Source organism: Epargyreus clarus, unplaced genomic scaffold, assembly GCF_041222505.1.
Source record: "Epargyreus clarus isolate Ecla_fem2 unplaced genomic scaffold, WU_Ecla_fem_2.2 ptg000026l, whole genome shotgun sequence".
Lineage (NCBI taxonomy): Eukaryota > Metazoa > Arthropoda > Insecta > Lepidoptera > Hesperiidae > Epargyreus > Epargyreus clarus.
In genome coordinates this window covers 11,675,118-11,699,924 of record NW_027332233.1, presented here as the reverse complement: position 1 = coordinate 11,699,924, position 24,807 = coordinate 11,675,118, and the positions used below count along the sequence as shown (strand labels likewise).

At 33.5% G+C, this 24,807-nt stretch overlaps 1 protein-coding gene across 5 annotated transcripts in view; it reads right to left on the bottom strand.

Moving 5' to 3' along the window:
* Rbp6 (RNA-binding protein 6) overlaps window positions 1-24,807 on the bottom strand; it is a 635,951-nt gene that overhangs the window by 399,137 nt on the left and 212,007 nt on the right. For all 5 annotated transcript variants that reach the window (XM_073088080.1, XM_073088082.1, XM_073088083.1 and 2 more), the window contains exon 3: window positions 6,123-6,204. In XM_073088080.1, coding sequence (XP_072944181.1) covers window positions 6,123-6,204 — 82 coding nt within the window. The remainder of the gene's footprint in view (window positions 1-6,122; window positions 6,205-24,807) is intronic.

The following is a 24,807-nucleotide window of genomic DNA, read 5'->3' as shown; positions in this document are numbered from 1 at the left end:
ATTTAAACCTGTTCAATCCTGGAGTTATTGAGTTATACCGCAGACAGACGGATGGACGGACTGATAACGGATTTATTTTACAAATAAGTAATACCTTTGCTATGGAATACCGAAATAGTTTTCCAACGATTTCTGTCTACGGTATGTAAGTATTTTACGGTATAAAACACACACGTTTTATTAACTTGCTATAGACTAATCTCATAGTATAAAAATGTATCAATAGTACGTATTATTCGTTTGATGTACAGGTTCATCTCCTGTTACTGCAATTTAAAAAAAATATTTGATAAAAAATATTTGTAGGTTTACTTCTAACAATAGAATACCATACCATAACCACACAATATAATGGAATAAGTGATAAGTAAGATTGGTCTCAAATCAATATCTCTCACTGAAAAGTTACCTCATAATACATGTTTGTCTGTTTTACCTTAAAAATAAAATAAAACCAATAGAGACATGCAGGTCTTATATTTAAATGATTCAATTTCAAGTTCATATAATATCTACGATCGCTTATAAAATGACAGTCTAGATAAAGCGACGATGTTCAAAATACCAAGTGCCAAATGATTCGTGCTCTTGTATAAATTAAATACTTTGCGCATCTGTTAAGATATGACGTCGCCGGCGATGGCAGACGGCGGGGCGGCGCGGGGGACGCTCTCAATCCCTCTCATTTAACACCACTCCATTCCTCTGTAGGTGTTTGCCGAAGCGATCCCGGCAAAGGATACGCCTTTTATGGTGCTACTTACAGTCTCATAGTGATACGCGGTTTTATTTCGGACGGCTCGTGTAATGGGACGTACATTTTTCATGCTACGCCAAAGCGAACCCAGTAATCTTTGCATTTATACCGTGATCCTTTATTGATTTTAGATTTTTAGTGGAAAGCGAAACGAATGAAACGGGCGTGAATGGAGACGCGCTCTCTCAAAGCCGGTGTAAGCCCCCGCGATGATATAAACTTCCATTCAAGCGGCACATATCAGAAACCTACCGTTATCCCTACTTTGTAGCTCTGACTCTTTATATCACAAAACGTGCATTAGACTAAATTAAGAAACTCCTAATATCTTTAAATTAAATTGAAAAAATTCACAACTGTTAAATCATATCATCTGCTAAATTCCCCGACAGGAAATGGGCGTCTTAAGTTTACAAACTTGGCCCATAAAATTATGATAAAGGGTTTTGTTTTTACGAGCAAAATAATTTACCCCAAGTCACGTTCAAACATTTAACGCCTATGAAATCAGGAATTATACTGTTTTTGCAGGAAATTAGAGTGGAGGAAATGATTTTGTAACGGAGAACGTACCTACAAATTAATTAAGAATGTAATTGTCTGTTATGCAATCAAAACGAAACCAATTTGGCTGCCCTCGGCTTCAATATAAATTTAGACATTTATAACGATATGCGAATTTATCACGTTTTTCGCGAAGGAAACCCTCGTTTCTTGTGAGGCTTAAAGGGAAAAAAGAAAGGCGACCTACCATTAAAATAAATAAAAGGAAATAAAGCACCGACCGCAAATTATTTCACTTACCTACTTCTTTTTATAAAAATGCGAACGACGCATTAAATTTTGGGGAGAAAGGAAACTCCCTTGTAAGCAATATCGAGCAGGCAAATTTTTCAGATATTGCCTTCAGGTAGCGCACATTTATTATGTACCCGAATATATTACTCTTGATTCATTGACTTTCGATATTGATTTACTTTGCTTGCATAAGCTGTAGTTGGGTAAAGACCGCGGGTAAACTAACTGTTCTTTGACGTAAGAATTAAGTGATAACTTCATATATTTTTAGCAAATATTTTAACTGCTAAAGGCTGGAAACGTACTAAAATTGTGTTGCACGTGTGATCGATTGCAATTACGGACGCCAAATCGTCCAACTTTGTGAAAACAGTTTGTGTGGGAACTACGAAGTGCGTGGTTACAAACTTTAACATTCAAAATGGGCGAATTAGGTTTCCATTTAGATGTTCGCCCCCACATAATTCTTTTATATATGTAACAACCTTCTTTTAGCCTCTATCAATGTAGTCTAAAATATTCCTTAGAAGAATAACAGTCACAAATTATTATCAATATGGGTAAATTGAATTTTTGTTAGTGATACTTTTGAGAAAAAAATATTTTTTATGCATTATTTTATTGACAGGTTTTAAAAGGTCGCTACAAAAGCAGTTTTTTTCCTAACTAATTATGTATTCTAGTTTTATTTTCCTAAACCTGTAAATGAAGTTCCGCTTGACGAAAGAAAGTAAATAATTAGTCTTAGAATAATTTACTCCGTTTTGTGCTGGTATGCATTTTTATCAATTAACTACAACGTTCATTTCATCAAGTTATCTAAAGATTATAATAACAGTTTAACTACAATTAAACAATGACTTCAATTAAATTTTATCCCTTTGGATTTTTATAATAACCATTACAAATAAGTAAATTGTAATAGATACATACTTTTACTACGTACTTTAAGCTTAAAGCAATTTACCAACAATTTAATTTACCAGATAAAATGAAAATTTTAAACATGGAACGTATAAATTTAAAAAGTATATCCTAAAAACTGTATGAAGCAATATAGGTGTCGCGGTCTTTTAAATAAACGCGCACAGCGTTTTGGAACGCTGACAACACCCGCAATGTATTGTGATAATTTTTACACCACGCTTTAATAAATAATAAAAGTATTTTTATTTCACACTGAAAATTATGGACGCACTGTAAATATGTTTGGGCGTAACTTGCATTCCTTGTATGGTGAAAATGAAATGGTGCTTAATTGGTTAAAGCCGATTCCGGCTCTGATTGTACTAAGTGGGTATTTCAAAATACAGATACGAAAATGTACAGTAGATAAGTAAGAAAAAATAAAAATTATAGGATAATAAATTAGGATACTTTCTTTTTTACTTTCATTCACAACCAGATTGTAATAAGTTGTTACTGTTTGGCTTTAAAATTGCAACTGACTCATCAATACCATAGGTATTCGTAATAAACCTACCCTATCTACATTAGAAAGTAAGTAACATAATTATGTGTGAATTTATTTGCCTCTTTTAGATAAACATAGTTAGGTTAAGATTTTTAAAACGAAATAGACTCTTTAATTATAAGAGTCTCTTAACAAACATTGACTCTCCCGAGCAAGAAGTTATATTAGAAGAAACTTACAAACCTAGTTAGGAAAAGTGTTGAGAGTACGTAGCTAATACACCGAGATATATCCTGGAAGGTACGGTCCTCTTAATATTGTTGTTTACGATGCCAACTTCTAAACTGTTATCACTTCCAGCCGGCCGGCGGTACATCTCAGCTTTGGCGTTGTCCACTTGATTTACGTTTACGATAAGGTGTCGACCTAAAAAGTTTCGTGGTTCTTGGACGTGTAGGAAGATTTAAAACCGAAAAACAGCACCGAATATAACCTTCCCTCCAATTCCGTTTGATAACGCAATTTATGATATCTATACTATCATAAAGTTTGTTCAGAAAATACAATACATAAAAAATATTGCGCGAAATATTTTACCTGCGAGCCGTGGAAATTGTGTAAAGTATTGTTTCAAAAATAATATTTAGAATTCGTATTTAATAAATACTGACTTATAATACTTACAATAACACAATTGTAAAGATAGTATTTGTGTAATCTAAAATAATAGATTAGTAAAGATTATTCACTCCTAAAAAGAAAATGTAACCTTTTAACAATTGTCACTGTCATCTATTTTCGTGTTTGAAGAATATTAAAAAATGTAGTTCTTAGATAATTTCCGAATGAAACTATATTTCTCCGCCCTTTTTCTTCTATTTCATGTCTTAACTGCGCATATCGGTATTGTTCCGCGTAAATTACACCATGAAAGCCATTAAATGGCTTACAGAATAGTCAGCAGTTTAAGTCAATTAATGGCTTCCTTCAATTACAAGGCGGTGCGATATCTATACTTATCTATATCTAAAATAAGTAATTCCTACGTATATGTAAGTAGTAGTAGTCTAGTCCGTTCCATTTTTTGCAGTTAAATTTAACTGCGTGAGAATCGCAATGTAGCAGTGAACTTATCTAATTAACGGGGCGTTAACAATAAACCAATAGTTAGAATACCGATAATCATAAACAAAAGACGTTTACGTTAGATTTGGCTCCAAGCACGCAATAATGCCTGCATTCAGGACCAGCTGAGCCACCAATATCTGTCCTCAAGATATTATTACAGCGAAGACTATATTGAGCTGAACTATTTAGCTACGATTCTAAAATCTGTAGGATCCCTAAGACTTAGGGAACGTTACACAGACTTCTTCATTGCTCACAAGTGGATTGAGCAGGAACATCGAAATTTAACTTTTTCTCTTGCCTGTCAAATGATACAATTACATGGTTAAGTCGGAAATATTTTAATCGTAGTGACCGTATCCACCCGAGATTGCAGTTGACATTATCACTACAAAGAAACAATGGAAATATAAAGTGAAAAAAGTTAAATAAAGTTAAAATATCAATTTAAGCACTAACCTTAGATTTAATGCACTTAACGATAAGTTATTTGCAGATATGTCTACAGTATGTTATACATGCCACTATGTCAGAACTCAACTAACCTATCCCAGTAATTGTCCTGGGGATATTATTTGAATTGACTTCGAGCTTTAAACTAAGCTGAACCGTCCCAATATCTGTCCTGGGGATATTATTTTAGCGAAGACGCGGCAATATTGAGTTGTGAAACCAACGATTTACCTAGCAGGAGACTGTTAGCAGAGAAACTTTATCTCGACACTTTGACAACTTATTTCTTGTCTCAAGTTGCTAAGCCACTCAGTTTGTGTACACAGCGGCTTGATTGTTGTGCACCGCGATAGTGATTGTAATGGCGAGGATCAAAGTAAAATTTCAAGGACAGTTGCTTGTAATTAATACGCTGAACCCAATCAATCGACTTGATCCGCTTCGTAACTTTAAAGTTATGAACCCTTAGAATAAGATTTAGTTTAGGTATAAAGATATAAATACCTTCATTGCTTCTCAAAACATGTGTAATAGATGATTATAATAGGAAAGTTGTCTAAATAACAACCACAAATTAACAAAAACATTCCATATGGCTAAGCTTAATGATATATTTTTGAGCAATGTTTCGAACAACAAAGCCGAGGAATTTACTAGAGCAACCTGTAAAGTGGACTGAAATCCTAACTCATTCGACTCGTCCAAACGCTTAATTCGGCTGAAATAATTTGAGTTCCATTGTTAAGTTCCCGAATTTGAAGTCCAACATTTAACTGCTTACAATTCAAAGGTAACCGCAAATTTTGAAACGAGTATGCTCTCTATAGAATTAAAGTTATTTGCAAACCGATAACTTTTATCACGAGTTAGCTAGTTCATAGCATACTCGGATTCGACTGACCCGTTATGTTTGAAAGGAATGCTTTTATCGTTGAGATTATGTATCAACATTTGGGCTTTTTATTCCAGTATATAAATCTAAGGTTACAAATGCCTGTGATTACAACCATTGGCACATCTGACAATTAAAATAAACTATAGCATACAGAGTCTAGTTCTATTAACATGACTGACTGACTGACTGGCATGACTCTACTGCAAAATAATATTACATTAATAAACGTATTTCATTTGAATTTGTACTTTCTGAAGCAGTAAAAAAAGACGTTTTTTTTTCAAATTACGTACATAAAATGTTAATAATTAACGTCTAAAAGATTTTTGAATAACATATTTTTCTAATAAGTTTTATATGGTTCCTTATGCATGTATGCAGAATAAAGTTTTATGATCGGGCACTCTACCTACATCTTTAAAAATATCAATATCATCAAATCAACGTCAAATAACAATATTTGTGGCTGTCTTGGTGTCCAAAGTAAATTAGACATCATAATAGAATTGACATCAGATGTAAAACGTGAAAAGGAACTAAATCCATCCACAATTCGTAGTATCATTTAGTATTTCGTGCTCAATTCTCACAAGTTCAAAGTTAACAAATATTGCTGAAAAGCACATAATCGTCAAGAGACTCACATAACAAACACAATGATAGAATAAACTACATACCTCGACCGCCTCGTTGTTGGATCTTTCATAACCATAACTTCTGTGATTTCGCCGAATTTGTTAAAGTAGTCTCGAAGACTTTCTGCAAGGAAGAGAAAAGCGTAATTTAATTAATCTAGTTGTGAAATATGAGAGCTCGAGGATATATTTCGTAACTTTCAGTGAATGTGAGACTTGTAAGGATATCGTAATGAAGTAATTGCAAGTTGGTTGTCTGCTAAATTGATTACCGTGCTAACACTTCAAATTGGATATGCGTGATCAAAATTTGACAAAATTAGTGTTGCTAGATTGAAATCAGTGTTTTGTATTCTTATATAAATTATCAAGCCAACCAAAATTCTTCATTATCGTGAAATAAAATACTCGGATATCCAAAAACCTGAATAAATATGGACCATTAACTATTGTTGTAAACGAAAAGTCAAAAAAATATTGAGATAATTATGTGCCTCACATACACAAATGCCACAAGTACTACTTAGTACTATTATATATTATACAAAATAGAATAAATAATAATAATAATAATTTTTAAATGATTTATATTAAAATATCGTTCGATAAAGTAGATCTTAATGCAAATAGTTGTTTTATACGAGGGCTTGCTGAACCACTGTATGACGTCACGTTTTTATTTATTTTAATCAAACATTTACTTAATACATTTTACATATGCAAAAAAAAAAGAAAGGTTTGAATAAAATACTGGTGGCACCGCTTCAGCTTTTCACTTATAGTCTGCATATTGGTCTTTTCAAAGAAAGTCCGTGGCACATTTACCCAACACCAGCAACAATAGAAGGGTCCCGTTTTGTAACGCCGAAGCTTTTCGATTCGCAGTTCATAAAAGTAAGACGATAAGAGTCGTTCCCTTCAAATGACTTGAGGACTCAGAATTCAAGCAAGCTCCCAGGATACTTCCAATGTTTATCACATGTAAAGGAGATTTACTCCTGCGGAACATTGGGAGTTTAATACCATGACGTTCTATCTGCTGTTTCAAATTTTAAAACTGTATACTTATACGTGTTCGATTTAGTCGATTATAAGCTCATTGACGATCCACCGATTTACCTCTCGATTAATGCATTTACCTATTACTTATATATGGATATACAACAATGTACCAATTACAGATTGTACAGCGCGTATTATAAAAACATTTTTTTTCTACTACTCGATATAAATACCTAGCTATAAATTATTGATTAAATTTTTACGTAAATTTCGTACATTTCGAAATAGTATTTACGTAGTATTAGTATAATTTATTTTGTATTTAGAATTATTTAGAAGTATTTTATTTACATTTTTCCTTCTAATACCTTGTAAAAATGTCTGTTCAACATCATGTAACTCCTTGCTCCAAGGAGAGTGTGGTCTGCGGTCGCCTTGTATGAGTCACTAATGGATAGGGTGGTAGGCTCCGTTAAAATGAATATGCTGATTTCCCACCTCCGTGTTTTAAGGCTTATTTTACATAATTTCCGGTCAGTAACTGACACATTATTTTGATTAAATATTTTTATGTTATTCAAATATAACGCAAAACATTTTGTAAAGTAAATGTAGTCGTGTTTCGTTTGAAATTGATGTAGATTTAGTGATATGCAGGAGATTAAATGTAAAGGGGTATTGCTTTGGATTTTTGGTTGTTTGAAATTTTGTGGTAGGTACTTTTACTTACAATATACAAATTTTATTAACATCATGTTTATATTTATTTTAAAATATCGATATATAATTAAACTTTGTTTCACGTTTAATCACTCACATACACACATACACACACACACACACACACACCATACACACTCTTCCACGTTTAAAAAAAAAAAAAAATCTCGAGCACTTTGTTTATTTATATATATGTTGAAATATATATATAAATCTCATGCTTTTATTCTTAAGTAATGTGATGAATACTATGTGACGTTTTTTAGCTTAATAAGTGTATTGTAAATCCGTAATTGGCTTCAAGACCTATATTATAAGTTTAGATTGTAAATTGATTGTTACAAGCTGTGGATTTTGTGAATTAAATAAATAAATAAATAAATACATTAGAATGAAATTAAACCTTTTTTTATTTAATGATATAATAGTAAAAGTTGTCAGTATGTAGGAAGGTATATCTTATGGAGTATATCTTGTGGAGTCAATGTACCTACATGCTATCAAAATGTTGACATTAGACAAGTCCACTGAGGAAGACCGCCGCTTCACTTATAGAAATAAATTCTGGTGCGAGCAAGGTAAAGACTAATAGACAGACAAACTGTTTTGTAAAGTTTTGGTATTATGTAAATAAATATAACGTAGGTATATATAAGGATATGTAGAATAAAAACGAAAAAAAATACTGACAAGGACCAAGGTCAACCTTTATGTATTTACATACCAAGGTAATTCACAATACATTAACTTTCCATTATGTAAGGGTTTTCGATTAATACTAATTAAGAACAAACAGGCCAATCACGAGAGGCTTATTGCGGGATACATTCCAATTTAAACTTGCCTTAGATTCGAGAGGAGTGCGCTTCTAAAACCAAATGTTGGACCTTGCTTTTAAAGTCGATTTTCGACTTGTTTCCAAGTGAACTTTTCTAATCTGACCAGCCAGCCCCGGCTTCGGTTCCGCACTTCGAAACAGTAATGAAAAGTAACGATTGCATGTCCATTTCGCCATTAATCACCCCTACTACTTGTTAAAGTACTTATTGGTTTTTAAAAGTAAACTATTGCGCTATAAAATGTGCAAGTCATAGTGTTGTGAAATAAACGATTTTATGTCGATTCTTGTTCGAGTGATTCTTATTTTCCGGCAGCATTTTTAGTGTTTGTATCTTTAGTAGTGGTTAACAGATGTTAATAAATAAGCTGTAATAGCTAGCACGGTGGTATGAATTATAATCCCGTCAAGTAAAATTTTGAGGAATAAACTCGATTTTTATTGGATGGTCCTTTAAAATAGTGGAGTAACATGTCATAACGGCGCCGTATATCGTAATTGAATTTATTTCCAGAAGGTTTGATAACATGTAGAAATCTTGTGAACTCCACTTAACCAGCTTGGTAAATTATAAGCTTAAATGGTCGGTAGTATTTACAGTCAGTACACAATATAAGTGACTAGACACAGGACTAATAACTAGATTAGACTCATAAACAATCAATAGAAATTCGATAGAAATAACTCAACATTTACAACAATGGAATAAGAAATGTTAAAGGCAATCTACAATCTACTAATACATGAAATTAATACAACTAGGTATTTTACAAAACAAAACGAAATCCATTACAATATCATTAAAGTTAGCTACAGATTTTGCTAGATGACGCCTACAAAGCATAGCTGCGTAGGACATCGCCGACTCCGCATAGTTGTTCGACCATAAAATTAAAATTTGGTCTGTGAAGTGTTTTTGCTAAAAATACAATTCGTATCATTGAACTTAGGAAGTAACTCAGTAACTTAGAAAAATGGAATGTAGGAATATAGATTAACATGGTATCAATTCTAGTTTTATGAAATAAGTGGCAAACACCGAAGCCGATCCAAATAAAAAGCGCCTTTGTGATTCGATATCGGTGGCACAGCCATAGGCAACTATTTCTGCCTTAAATTTTGCTATAGGAGCTATTTTTTCGCCACTGAAAAACGTATCCCTTACCGCACCCTTTAAACTAAAACAAAACAGCACTCAACACTGCTGTTATGAGACAGAAATAGGTGTGGCGGTAGTGCCGCCAGACTCGAACCACCTTCATATTAATCCGCAGGGATGTAATACGAGTATATCTATGGCCAAGCTCAGCTAGGAGGCTCAGAAGGTCTACAAACAGCAGACTTACCATCAAATAATCAAGTATGCTACTTCGATGTCATAAAAAAAACCTCTTTAGTAACAAGGTAAATTTATAAAAGTAAATGTTTTTACTCCTAGGGCTAAGTTGGAATACCTTAAAAACAGTTGCTTCACTTCAAATCCGTAACTGCAAATACTGTGGGATAGTGTGGATATATCCTTAAATTGATCAGTTCACGTTACAGATTTTGGCTATGACGCCTACAAAACAGAACTGCGTAGGACAGCGGACTCGGCACAGTTGTTCAACCATAAAATTAGCATTTGGTCGGCGCGTAGCGTTTTCGTTTCGTTCGAACAAGTTGAGGCACCTGAATTATTCGACCGCACTCTCACAGAAATTGTCGATTGGAGATTTTATTTCCTTAAAGCTAAGACAAGGAATATTTTCTCGGAGTTGCCTTCTTCAGTTTCAGGGCTTACTAAGTGCTCTATTTTACGCTATCATATTATACGAATGATATAGATTTTTTATATGATTGAAGTTACAAACAGTCACTCATGGACATACCTGTGTATGTGACCAACTGCAGGAGTTCTAGCTAAAGCAAATTACAAATGCGTTACCGCTTCTGAGGACTTAGTCGCCCCATATGTAGGTAAGTCTACGCTAGAAATAAGTGTGCGGGTACTTCCGTTACGTTGCAACTTTCAAGGTATGTAAATAATATATAATACTATTAAATTAAAATTATTATTATAAATAGTTAAGTTATACACATGATCATAAACATCACTTAAGTACAAGTACATAATAATAAAATTTTACATTCATATTTTATTAAACTATTCCTTAGAAACACTTAAACAAAGCCCTTCTTTGTCTCTATCTTACATTTATTACACAAGTTGAATCACGGGCGACTAATACAGTTCCTGTTCTCCAATGGTAATTTAATTAAGGATTATGTGAAGCCTGCAACAATATTAATCAGTGGGGAAAGAAGAGGGAGGCACCGCATTTGTCATGCCCAACCACCATTAAATTGGACCAGCTTTCGTGAACCAATTGCAACCGATAGCAATCGTATGATGTGGATGGATATGCATAAACTTTGGCACTGTACGTATATTACACGTACACGCCACAATGCGGTTTATTGTATTATAATTGCGGTTAGCCAACATTTTTGAAATGAATTGTGGAATCTCATTAATGCATAATTTTGATAATACCACGTTCTTATAGCGAAATGCTGTTACTAAACTATTGTTGACGTTTAAGAGTAGCTCCATTGGAATTTGAGCCATTCCAGCTTTATAGCCCTCGTTGGAAGACAAAAAGTATGTAAAAGACCTCCCTACGGTCGACTTTTTCATGCCTCTTCGTTACATGTTGATTTCCACACCTAATTGGTGTCCTATTGGTATGATGTATTAAAAATAATTTACACCAAATATGAGACATTATCTATGAATTTAGTCCTCACAGTATCAAACCTCTATTACTACTTAAGTACTTGTCGTTGATTGTATTTTTATGGACGGCAAAACCACTAACAATCATTATTTATTATGATTTTAATTCTAAAAAAAATAACAGGCAGACATTTCGAGATTCTATACATAAACTATCTATAAAATAGTCAATTGACAAGCACAGCTACGACCAACCCTTTGTTCTATAATAAAATAATGTGAAATATCCATTTTCGTTCTGTAATTGTTCATCCAAGAATAATTACGGAAATTCTAAAACAACTTGGACTTCAAATGTTCCCTAATTGGCAGTTTTAATCTACTAACTTTTGTGCGGAATTCAGCGAAACTGGGCAACAACTTGTCGCGGTTGGCGGCGAGCGAATCAAAACCCTCTTACTCAACATTTATTAATGTATTCTCAATAATAAACAAGTCATTAATTTATTATTTCGTTTGTCCAAAGTCAATAACGCTTGAACTTATTTGATTTGAAATGTCACGAATTGATTTACGTCTTGAAATTCCTATTAATCAATGTGTTTAAATTGTTCTAGCTCAAACACAAATAAAACGTTTAGTAACTTTTATAAGCTCAAAACGTAACGATACCCCGTGTTACAGGCACAAATATATGTTTTCATACCTATTTTTTTTATGAAGAACCACTAAATAGGATACAAATATTTTCTGTCCTGATTGTCTGTCTGGGTGGAGAATTTTAAGCTTAGTTCACTATGTGCTAGAAACTTTGAATTCAGAATAAAATTTAGATTCGAACCAAAACGTTAAAATCCATCGCTCGGTTTGGGCTACAGAGCGTTCCAAATAAGTGGAACGTTCATAATACGATGAACATAGAAAAAAATAAACAAAAAGAAAATAGTTATTCAAGAAAAAAGTATTTTTTTTATTTACCAAATAAAACTAAAAATTATAAATTTCTCCTATTGTCATACAATTTTCTCTCCGAAACTGTTATGGAAATTTTTGTGTGTGAATTTTTCTAGCTACGGAAATTCAGTTTTATCTTCCATACATCCTCTGGTATAAATTCCGCACGCACTAGAGTTTTAACAAAGTTGTAGCTATTTTCCCGGTACGTAGGTACCGATGTGCGGTGCCTTCGACCGCGGCGGCTGTTCAACCACCATAAAATTGGAAACTAGACGAACCCACTCGAAATAACCGCCCGTATCATATGAAACAATCGATATTAAAATAGCAGTCATCGTAGATTCGGCTTTATCCGCGCAAATTCATTTATTTGTGCCACGATATATTGGGCTCGGCCGTTCTGTTATAAAAATGTTATTAACGTTTGTGTTATTACGTAATTTATTATTGTTGTTAATTAGGTTTGATCGACGATCACACCTGTTTGGTGCCATCTCCAGTACATGTTACCAACTTCTTTATAGACCTTCAGTTTTCAGTGCTAGTCTGTTCTCGTTTAATGGATGGTTCTTTTAATATGTTGTCTATCGGTAGTACCTCTTTAGTCGGACTATGAATTGTTCTTTCACATTACAAGTTCATCTAAGTAACGACTAGCTTTTTAATAAAATATAGCTTAAATTTGGGTGAGATTATGAACCTTTTTAAATTTAATTACAAAAAAAATCAACTGGTGGCACTTGCTTGTCAAATGGACATATTCAAAATTAAATTCCAAGTACACGATTCGTTCTACCAATTGTTTCCTAATCAAATCTAAATAAAGCGGATGAGCCAACATCTCTCAACCGCTCCCCAATAGTAATGACGCAATCAATCAAAATGTAAACGAAAACAGTCCGCATCGCATATTTTATCTTTAACAATCCTTGCCCAACCAAACCAATTAGCGTAAAAACCTTCCGAACTACAGTCCAATGTTATAAATTTGGCACTTAGCCTGACGCAAATTTTCAGTGCCGTCAGCAAATAAAATGTGCTGCAGTAATAGTTTTGCAACGGTTGCACTAAATTGACACAAAATAACATTTTTCATTCCAAAGCAGTTTTCAATTATGCTGCATTGTATCTGAATACGCGAATTTGGGCGTTTGTTCTAGCCAATAGGCCTGTGAGAGTAAGCTTGTACTGACGGTTAAAGTTTATTAAGTACATTCGCCTGTTTCGTTACCTTTCAAATATTTTATTAAATTATTATCATTAAAGAAATCAATCCAAGAGTAGTGATAGCCTAATGGTTAAGAAACTCGGCCTCTCGATCGAGGGCTCCGAGGTTCAAATCCCAGGCACGCACCTCTGATTTTTTCAAAGTTATGTGCGGATTAGAAATTTATTATCACTTGTTTGAAAATACGGTGAAGGAAACATCGTGAAGAAACCTGCATACCTGAGAGATTTATATAAAAAAAAAAACTCAAAGGTATGTGATGTCTACCAATACGCACTTGGCCAGCGCGGTGGCGTATGGCCTAATCGTATAATCCTATATCCTATAAGGGACAGTATTAATGGGTTGATGATGATGAACAAACGACATAACAGTTTTTAACATGGAATATGTTAAAACCTGTAATGTCGTTTGAACGACTCACAAGTCGCGAGAAAGAATGGGACATACATACATACGCTCGAATAACATTACCTTCCACAGTCAGGTAGTAAAACTAAAACTATTGTGTTGAATGTTTAAATGTCAGCCTATATATAAAACTTACATACTTTGAAGCGAATTTTCGCTAACGATATCTACAATTTACATATCTTATCCGTTTAGGCACAGTGGGTGTGCAACGGTGCCTGATTTAACTGATAGGGTGAGGGTGACATTGCAGGGCATAGGGAACAAAACAAAACAATGCAGTGCCCCAGACGCACCCTGCATTACTGGATGATGCCTAAATTTTTCAAAACAATTTGAATGAACGTACCATGCGATAGGTACGTATACACCGTCATGTTTCTTACAAAATATTTACTCTGTCTTATAGAAAAAAGCTGAACCGTCTTTAGATTATCATATTATTTTTAGCATCACATTCTTAATACAATTTTCATTAATCATACCATCATTTCGTCTGTAACATAATTATTTTTGTTAACCATTACCAAAAAAATTAATACCCCTGCAGTTCTACTGATCCTCTCAAAGATATGGATTTGTATCGATACCGACACAGGTACCAATTGATACCTATTGTTATTCGAACAAAGAAGGACTTGAATCGAGTGAAAATCTTATCAAACTAGAGTTTACACTCGAAGGCTCGCTGGTAACCCGCGCACATCAAAGCGATTGCGCGCTAAAAACGCCACAGAGTATAGAGGAAACGTTGTAAAAATCACGACGACGTGTGAAGTGTCATCCGGCGCGTCTCAGTCGAGTGGCGATCGCTTGTTTTTCCCACTTTCGATAGGTGCCCGGCTCGCTCGCTTCGAGGGCCCTTGCCGCCGATTTTAGCGGCCCTGCACCCGCCTCTGTTTTTTATGAGGTCAAGAGAGCCTCCACAAAAAACACGTTCCGCGATAAATTACGCACTGACACATTCAGATTCGCCCATAATGTACACGATCGTAATATATTGTTTTTTACGATTTTATCCGCGGGTCGTACGTACGTGGTCCGCTTGTGTATTTAATGGCGGAATGACCGGTGGTTATAGCTAGAAATTGGTGCGCAAAAAGTAATTACGGGTTATGATTAATCGATATTATATTTTTTGTGAGAATACCGTACACAACCTTTACAGTGTGATTAACAGTTTTACTGCTTCAGGGTTCGGATTTATCGATACAATAATAAACCTTTTTGTCGTATGGCAATGTCTATGTTACTTTTCTTGATTTAAAGACGGTGGTAAAAATATACTTACAAAAAATAAAAACTAGAATTTATGATTATATCTAGTACTTAGGTACCTACTTGAGGTACAAACCAAAAATACCGTAAAAAATGTTTTTTTGCAATTTGTTAGTCTTTTCCTGCCCAAGACCTCAGGTGCATTGCTAACCAAACCCTTAATTTAAATTTACTTGTATATAGATATTATTAGAACCTCGTGAAGGTGATTCAGTCCACTACCGCCACCTGGATGAGCAAAGGCGAGTCGCAGATGTCCTTTGATCACTTGCTATGAAAATCACTGAGACGTATAATGTTGTATTTATTTTATTTTGTTTACCCTTACTGATTAGCAACATTCTGCGTACTTTACATATTGAACTTGTTTAAAATTATTTTAAGGAGTATTACAAAAAACAAAAATAGTAAACAAAAATGATAATACAAGAAAAATGTATCAATAAACCATAATTCGCGTAGATCCGATAAAATTATGGATTGACTCTGTTTGGGCACTTTTCTTAATTTTTACCTACTTATAACATAACTCCCACGGTATGCATATCCAACTAGGAACATACTATAAGCTTATGAACATGTAAATCGTTATGTTCAATTCGTTCATAAAATACATGCAGTCTACACCATTTAGGTAATATTCAATCAAAGTTAATAATGAGGTCTATAGTTTTTCCTCGGAGAAACAATTCATTAAGTTCATAAATATATTTTTAATATTACTTAATACATATTTGTACAAAGTAGGAAATAGTTGTGGCATAGTATATAGTAATTAACTACAGAGGAAATGTTTTATTAAACTACTTCTAAATGTATGTATATATATCTGCAATAGTTGACGGCAAATCGAAGTAAATTTCAAATACACATAAAAACACACATAAAAAGTTCTTCCCAAGATTAAGTTATAAAGTACTTTGTTAGGTTAAAGGGTTCTTGCCTCTCTGCTACGGCTTGTTATAATAGAGATACACACTTACTTCGTAAGACTAAATCTACGTATATTACATTTATACATAGAAAACTCAATACGCAAATACAGTTACTCTTATAATTCTCGTTTATAATTATTTAAAAGGAACATGAACTATTTTGAAAGGTGGCAATACTGATTTATTAACGCTACATAAACACAACTGACTAAGTAGTTTAAAGGGCGAAACTCGACGAAAGATGTTTGTCACGATAACACTCGTAAGTTTGATTGATTGAGCTATATTTTTATTAGCTCCAAATACGCGGTATTGATGCTTTTTGAATATTACGGGTGTGATCGCTATCGTTTATATATTTAACGATTTGTTTATAACTTAAATGATAAATAGTATGTTATTTGAAAGATGAATTATTGATAGTACTTCATAGACGCCCGGCTTTAAACATATATTAAGATATTTTTTATTTCAATTTTCATAGACTTTTGGTTAAGCTATATTTTTTTAAAATGATTGGCTAAAAATATAATTTATTTTCTATATAATATTAATATTATTATATAATATCTTATTTTCCTTTTTAAATGAAAGTTATGTACCTAATTATATTTTCTTATTTTTTTATATTTAGAAGCTTTTTAAGTCATTAATATACTCGTATGATATAATAGCAAACCTGAATGTTTAAGACATGCACTTTTAGATCTAATTTTTTTATTACTGCGAAAAGTTCTAATTATTATTCCTCATCACAGATTAACGCACGAATAATCTCTATCTATATACACTCCACGCCATCTCCACCAGCTGATGGGTAATTTATTCTCAATAACTATCAAAGCGGTGCAGATGTTGTACAGTTTCAATTTAAGGGCACATAGCAGCGGAAGTTCTCCCCGAAATGAACTTTGAGGAAACTTTGTTCGTCGTGACATTGTCAACTAATCTTCCGACCGCCAGCATAGGAGCTTGTCGCCGACACAATCTGCTTTATGTATGTCGTGGGATGCATTATACACTTTATTTAATATAAACAAGTGTTGTACGATATTGTACTATAAGTTTAGATTTGTTGGTGGTGTTATGTGTTTGTAAAAGAATGATGTTCTCCTTAGCGGTACTGCTGTCACACCTATTTCTGCCTTATACGAGCAGTGCCTATGCTTCTAACGTAAGCGCTGCCAGCTGTATTCTAAGTTTTGGTTTGCATATATACAGTAAAGTATATTATTATAAGAAACGTTCTTAATTTTAATACGAGTACATGGTGCTCAAAGATGACCATTGGTGGCAGTTACCACGTAATAGACTGCAACCTGACTTGTCAAACCTTAAACCCTTTAAATGAGATTACAAAAATTAAAATTTAATAAATTTTAAACTAAGCAGGACTTTCATATAAACATAATTTATTAAACACACCATTATTTTAACATTTAAGAATACTGAAAGCGTTTCATAAAAAAATATACATTTCTACGTTCTAAATATAAATTTAAACGCGAGTATCTTTGTCTTAGGATTTTTAAGATATCATTTATGCAAATGTGGTCCCATCCATATCACTTAGCGTCACGTTTACAATGATTAGTGACGATTGTCGCGTTAGATAATATATTATCAGGTAATACCGTATAATTGTCTTGATCTCTGTCAACAACCGCTACTGTCTTCTGCATGAGATATGAGCTGGCAGGCGATACTGAGCTAATTTTGTTCCATCCATTCATTTGATCGCGAATGTGAATGAGAACAGACAGTGCTTGTAGGAAGCATAATACCGAACGCAACTACATACATAGTTGTATAAATTAAGCTTGAAATAGAAATGATGAGTATATTGTCTTATTACAAGCGTGAACGACAAGCGATGAACGATTTTTCGAGTCACAATTATAGGAATAATAATAATAAAGTATAATGTACTTAGTCTAGTGGGAATATGTATGTAAACATATATAAACCTTAAAACGTGCCTTATATTTAAATATTATCAAATCATTTTTTTTAATGTTTAGTACGTAGTTATCAGAATGTAGTTTACACCTGTAATTGAGGTGTCACTAAGATTTAAGTTCAATGTGATATGTCTAGACAATGTATAAGTGTTCACTTTGTTGGTGTAAATAAAATATTTTTGATTAATTTTTAGCCAACTGCGGAGGGTAATGTTTTTCGAGCGTTTTGCACGCCCTACAGCTCAAACCCCTTGACGGTTTTTAACACGTAAGGTATCTGTAGTTAATTTGTATGCAACAGTAGCAAATTTAAAAGAAATTATTTAGAACCGTCAAAAAAGTTACGTAAGAATGGGACAAGATGGTAAACCATGATTATAAATTACACTGCCTCCTTCATTGCTCGGAATATTAAATGAAGTGCCAAAGTAACAAAAGTCAAATGATCTCCATTGCTTGTAATGCAAAATAATAATTTAAAACACTCAAGAGTTTACTTGTTGATTCCCTTAAATACCTGCTTTGTTTGAATTTCATTTTTCACTTACCTTTTAACCGTTTTTAGGGTTCCGTACTGAGAGGTTAAAAACAGGATCCTATTACTGTACCTCCGTTTTCTATCTGTCGGTTACATGATTCTTTTTCTTAGAATCATGTATTTGTTTTTTTTTTTACTGAGCGTGTCTTACCGCTATAATATATATATAGACGCTATAACACCGAAAAATAGTAAAAATGCCAAATACCAAAAATGAAAAAAGGAAGTCTTATGGAAAAAAAATGTGTCAGCGTTCGGTTTAACTGTTGAATCCTAATCAAAATCTGTATTTAGGTATACAATGCATGCGCTTAAAATAAGTAAAACGTTGAAAATTTTATTATACGGAACCGGTTGCGACTTTGACTCTCATTTGACTATTTTTTTTTATTAATCTACTCCATTTATTCACCGACATTAAGAAACGTTGTAATAAAAAGCACCTATAGATAAAATCCTAACACTTATATTTAATTTCTAAGTGTTAAAACTGCCTAAAACAATTATAACACTAAAAAACGACACCATGATCAAAATATGAATGTAATGGGAAACACAATTTTGAAAGTCGATAATATTCACAAAAAGAGAGGTCAACAGTACCACTTGAAAGACATATGAGACAACAACGTAAAACACGTGAAAAGTACCATAATACAGATTTTGAGAACGTTCAAAGATTCATAAACGCCGCGTTCTCAGTAGGAGTCGTAAACTTGAGTGTAATGTGTCTGAATATCGCATTACGCGTATTATAGGGCGGTAACTCGCGCGTTAGGCTGCGTTGCCACACCTGGTGACACCCATAAACTTATGTTGTGGTTTGGTATCAAACGTCGATGTAGCTAATGTAAACAATGACTTAATAAAGTACCTCACACTTCAATTTTTTTTTCCAGGTAAATGCAGCAATGTCAGCTTGTTTCTGATTTTTGGAAGAAACGCTACTACGGTTGTGTTCCACTTTGAAGGTGGTTACGATAAAAAGCAGATTTTAGTCAACTTAGGCTAGCAACACACTTGGAACAGGGCTCAGGTAACTCTCCAATTCTATGTAGGTCTGGTACATATCTCTGTAAGCGGTAGTTGTTAGGACGCCATTTAAAATCAAGGCTGCAATCCATGCTTACTTACTACTTCCACAAAAAAAAGACTTTAAAAACAGGTACCTATTATAAGATTATTTTTTATAATCTAGATGCACAATATTACTAAGCTTACTAAGATAAACCTACTAAGATTCAATTTTTCAATAAAGAATTAATATCTACATCGTTTTTACTCTTATCGGCTGATATTACATAAGCCTCATCACAAATAAATTATATAACACAGTTTGTAATTCTAACAAAATTACATTCTAAGCGTTTGTACGTTGAAACATAATATTTACTAAGTGGTTGAGTTGCATCGATGAAACAATATCATTAACATTGGTAAATATTTAGCAGAAACGACGACACGACGAAGGCAAAACGGTGCGTCCACAGTGGCCTTTGGTCTAATTTACGATATAAATATTTCATTTCCTTTAAAATTAATTTGCCAATAAATCTGATACCGAAATGTGGGCGAGCGATAAATAGATATTGAATACAGAACAGAACACCAATACAGTTCGTAGACTGTTATAACTGTTCATTCGGCAGTTTCAAGTCAACTAGTCTGGCTTGTAGGGCTGTCATCGTCTATTCCCTAGACACTTCACTAAATACAGAGGCTTAGACGATACTTAAAAGTGACAGGTTTTGTCGTATTTACCTTATTTTAACACTGGTTAAACATACTTTGATTATTTGGTTGATGACTGTTGATTTTTATTTTTAAATTGGAAAAGAAAATAATGGTTAAACGTAGATTTATTTTAAGCGTAGATTTATTTTTAAGTATGTATTATTGAATTTCAAATTGGCATAATTATAGGGAATAGTATCATTATTAAAGTATTCATTATTTCTCATTAATTGTTTGTTTACTTTTATTAACCGTTTTACCGAGTTTCGTATTAGTGTTGTTGTAAAAAAACATTTAATAATTATGTACCATTCATGAGTCTGAATTATCACTATTTTTTTAGCTTGTGCAATCCAAACATTGTCAGTGTGTACGTAAAAGTATGTCCAACTATACCAATGGTTCTCAAAGTTATTTTGTTATGCTAGTCAATTGTCTTTTTTGTGTGCTTGTATTAACGAACAACAAAAAGGATTAACACCTGATAAAGAAATACCTGAAATACAATACGAGTAAATATAAAATTACGTTCGAAATTCGAATGTTGAGTACTAAGTAAATTAATTTAAATACGAACAACCCTAGACTTTAATTTATCGCAGCACCATCTGGGATTACTTGGGGACGCTTCGGAGACGGTCGGTCGAAACGCTTCGATCTTTGATCGTAACTTGTAGCTCAGTTCGACCGAACCTGCCCGGGCATCCGGATCACAAGTTTAAACGTTCGACGCCCAACTTACGTGCTCTAAACAAGCTGAAACAACGTAATGAACGATCCGATATCTGAGATTTAAACTGTTCGGTAATTGCATTCAATTTGAACGAACCTATATGTGAAACAAAATTGTAATGTAATGTAAAACATAATTAAAGGATGTCATGTGGTCAGGTTTATGTATTATACTTTTATATCAACTAGCAATGATAAAATAAGGGGTCATATGATTAATTGCTTTATTTTTATAATATAGGAGTAACAGACGAGCATACAGTCAACCTGTTGGTAAGTGGCTACTGCCGCCCATGGACATCTGTATAAACCCCAGATAGGATTAGATATTCCTACCTGAGGTCGGTACAGATGCGCCGCTACACCTGAGGACTAAGCTGGACGGAAAAGTCTGTCTCCCTTACCACACCCTTCAAACCGGAACACAGCAGCGCCTAACACTGCTGTTATAAGTTAGAAAAAAGTGTGGCAGTGGTACCGCCGGAGTCGAACCACAAAGGGTTCTAACACCAAATTTTAATATTCAATGTTGAGCAATCATGTTTTTTGTTATTTATGAAGTTCTCTTTGTTTAAGAACATGTAAGAACAAAAGTACATTTTGAGTGTTTCTTCCAGATCTAATAGACAGTGCCACGGAAGACGGAGTTTCTTGTAAACTTCAGCCCAAGTTGGATAAGTTTCGGTGCATGCCCTTGCCTGGGATTGAAATGGATACCAAAATACCCTCAGTTGGTTTGTTATTAACTAGCGGCCGCCAGACGTCGTGTCTTTAAGTTTCACGACAGCTTTCGGATACAAACTGTGCCGTGGTTTCATCTACACGCTTTTTCGTGTAGGGATGTAATTTTTTTTAATCAATCCTGTTTTTCTTCCTTCCTTCTTATAATTGCCATCTTGAACTCAATTTATTTATTTTATTGTTTTACCTGGTTGAATATTGTACCCATTCAGAATTTGCAACACCTATGTAGCAACATGTCTCTATTCAGCATGATATGGTGACACATGGACCTACATACAACCAACGAACGAAAGGATATCAAGTTTGTATAAGAACAGCTAATATTAAAATGTTTGTATCAAAATTTTATAATTTCAGTGTCTTAGAAATGGAAACCTAGTGTTTGTATAATATGTAAGTGATATAACAATATTAACTTAGAAGCATATTACCTATTTAATATATTCGTGATTTCATATCATGAACGTAAGCTTCTGGAGTAGCAGCTATTGCTCGTACTTCGTTTAATATGCATGATAAAACGTGTGGGTGACAGCAAATAATCTTGTATGATGCCACCATTAATGAGTCTTATATACATACGAAGGAATAAAATAGACTCCTAATAATATATGTGGATATTTTTCCATTCGATCTAAAATGTGCGCACTCTTCGCGATTTATTATATGACACGCTTAGCCAAAGCAAGACCAACAATATCCGTACACGTAGATTCTAATGAAATCTCTTTATCTCATGCACCTAATATTAGAATTTGTATTTTACATTAACAGTCTGTTCGGATACTTACTCGGTGATTTTATGTTCTATTTTGCTGTATTTGAACATATTTAGAGGGTTCCTAACACTGTGTATGAACGTTAGATCTAAATCTAGCTCTCTTTTATAAGGTACACTCAAAAGCCACTAACAACCTCCAGTAATAATTTCATTTTCCTGTATACCGTTTAAAATAAAACGATTATTTACTTAAGTTATTATAAGGCAATTTATAAAGTAATTTTATCCTTAATAATAATATTAAAAATTACCTTACGCTGCAAAATTCTGCCAAAAAGTCGGTACAATCAGTTATTAATTGGTGTAATTAAACCGTTTTCCTGATAATGAACGTATTTAAATGCTTATTTCATTTTGATTGTTAATAATTTCCGCAACGGCTTCTGACACTTTAAAGTAGGTAACACCCATATCACGTTTCCGATCGAATATTTCACAACAATGAACGGCACTTGAATCATTAAAACCGAAAATTTATAGCTGTATACATACAGATTGTTGTGGCGACCTCCCGCTACTTGTCAAGAGATGGCGCCACGAGTATTCTGAATCACGCTATCGAAGTTATCTAAATATCTGGCATATATACAAGCTCCAAACTGAGACTGTTGGAGCACGGCCGCTCCCCGAGCACGATCACCTAGCCCGGCGGGAGATCTCCCTTTGTCAAATTGTAATGACCCATAAGACAAACATATTTATAGCAAATTAATTCTTTGGTTAATCGCAGTTACATACTAAGATTTAATGAATTCTATTCATCATTATGTTCATCAGATATACTTAATTTTCGCCCAGTAAGCCTACCCCTAACCCAACACATTACTATCTTCTATCAAAGTGAGTAGGATTTTGAAACCATAATCCACAACGCTAAACATGTGCAGTTTGGTAGACTTCTCACGCCTTTGAGAATATTTTCTAAGAACTCTCAGCTAGCCTTAAGATTTTTTTCCTTCAAATTTAAGGCAAGCGATAATTAATTTCTAGTATCACAAATCATAATTTCGAAAGTCTGGGATTCTAACTTAAGATCCCCAGATTTAGAGACCGATTTTAAAGCACAAGTCTGTCACCAGGCAAGCAAGAGTGTACTTAAAATAATTATTGTGTATATACTTCTCTTTTTGTGTGTGTATGATATTCACCACAGAGATCATTGTATACTGCTCTCTATACGTAATGTTTATATATCATTTTTATTAAATATTGCCAAAGTAGCGTCAGCTACAAAATAAAGACATATTAGTGTATGATTTAAATTTTTTAAGTTGAACGGAACGTGGCGGAAGGGTTGAGTTGGCAACACTAAAATAAAAATGTCTCTTGGGTTGTAAGCAATTAAGCGGTAGTATACATTGTGTAAAGAAAAGTAATAAAACTTGAAAATACAGCAACCATCATCTTTTATTTCCATCCCACATTAGTAATTTCAGGTCGAATCCTTTTTATGCACTTTTCTTTACAGACAATATGACATAAATGAAAGTTGTCCCTCAGGAACTGCTTCAGATTTCGGGATAAAAGTAGTCTATATGTTAATCCAAGGCTATAATCTATTCATATGACAAATTTCGTGTAGATCCGTTCTGAAATTACGAAGTTAAAGAGGTACAGATACCCAAACAAACATTATAATCTTGTTTTAGATATTATTTATTGCGATTAAATGTTTCAAAAACAGTCAAAACATAAAATAATTACAAGGAATTTTAACATTGGTATAGTTATTAATAACAAGGGAACAAGAACTAATTTGCTCATCCTGTAAATACGATAAGTTTACAGTTTTTTTTTTAATCTTGTATTTCTTAACTTACCGTATCAATAATAAAAAGTAGGTATAAAACGCACCAAATGAAATCTTTATCAGCGAAAATCTTAGTCATATAGGAAAGTCTGGAAAATTAGCAAAGTCAACTGAGCTAACCTGGATAGGCTCAAGCCTACCCTTTATCAGTTTGCCATCAGAATATTAAAAATCATGTATGTCAATTATGAGAGAGGGTTACATTTTTACCACATATACCACATACATTTATATAATCACTTACTTAATTCGTATTTCATAAAAAAATCTTAGATTTACATAAAATTGAATACATTACTACAAAAATCTATGTCAATTTATACAAAAAAAAAAATGGAA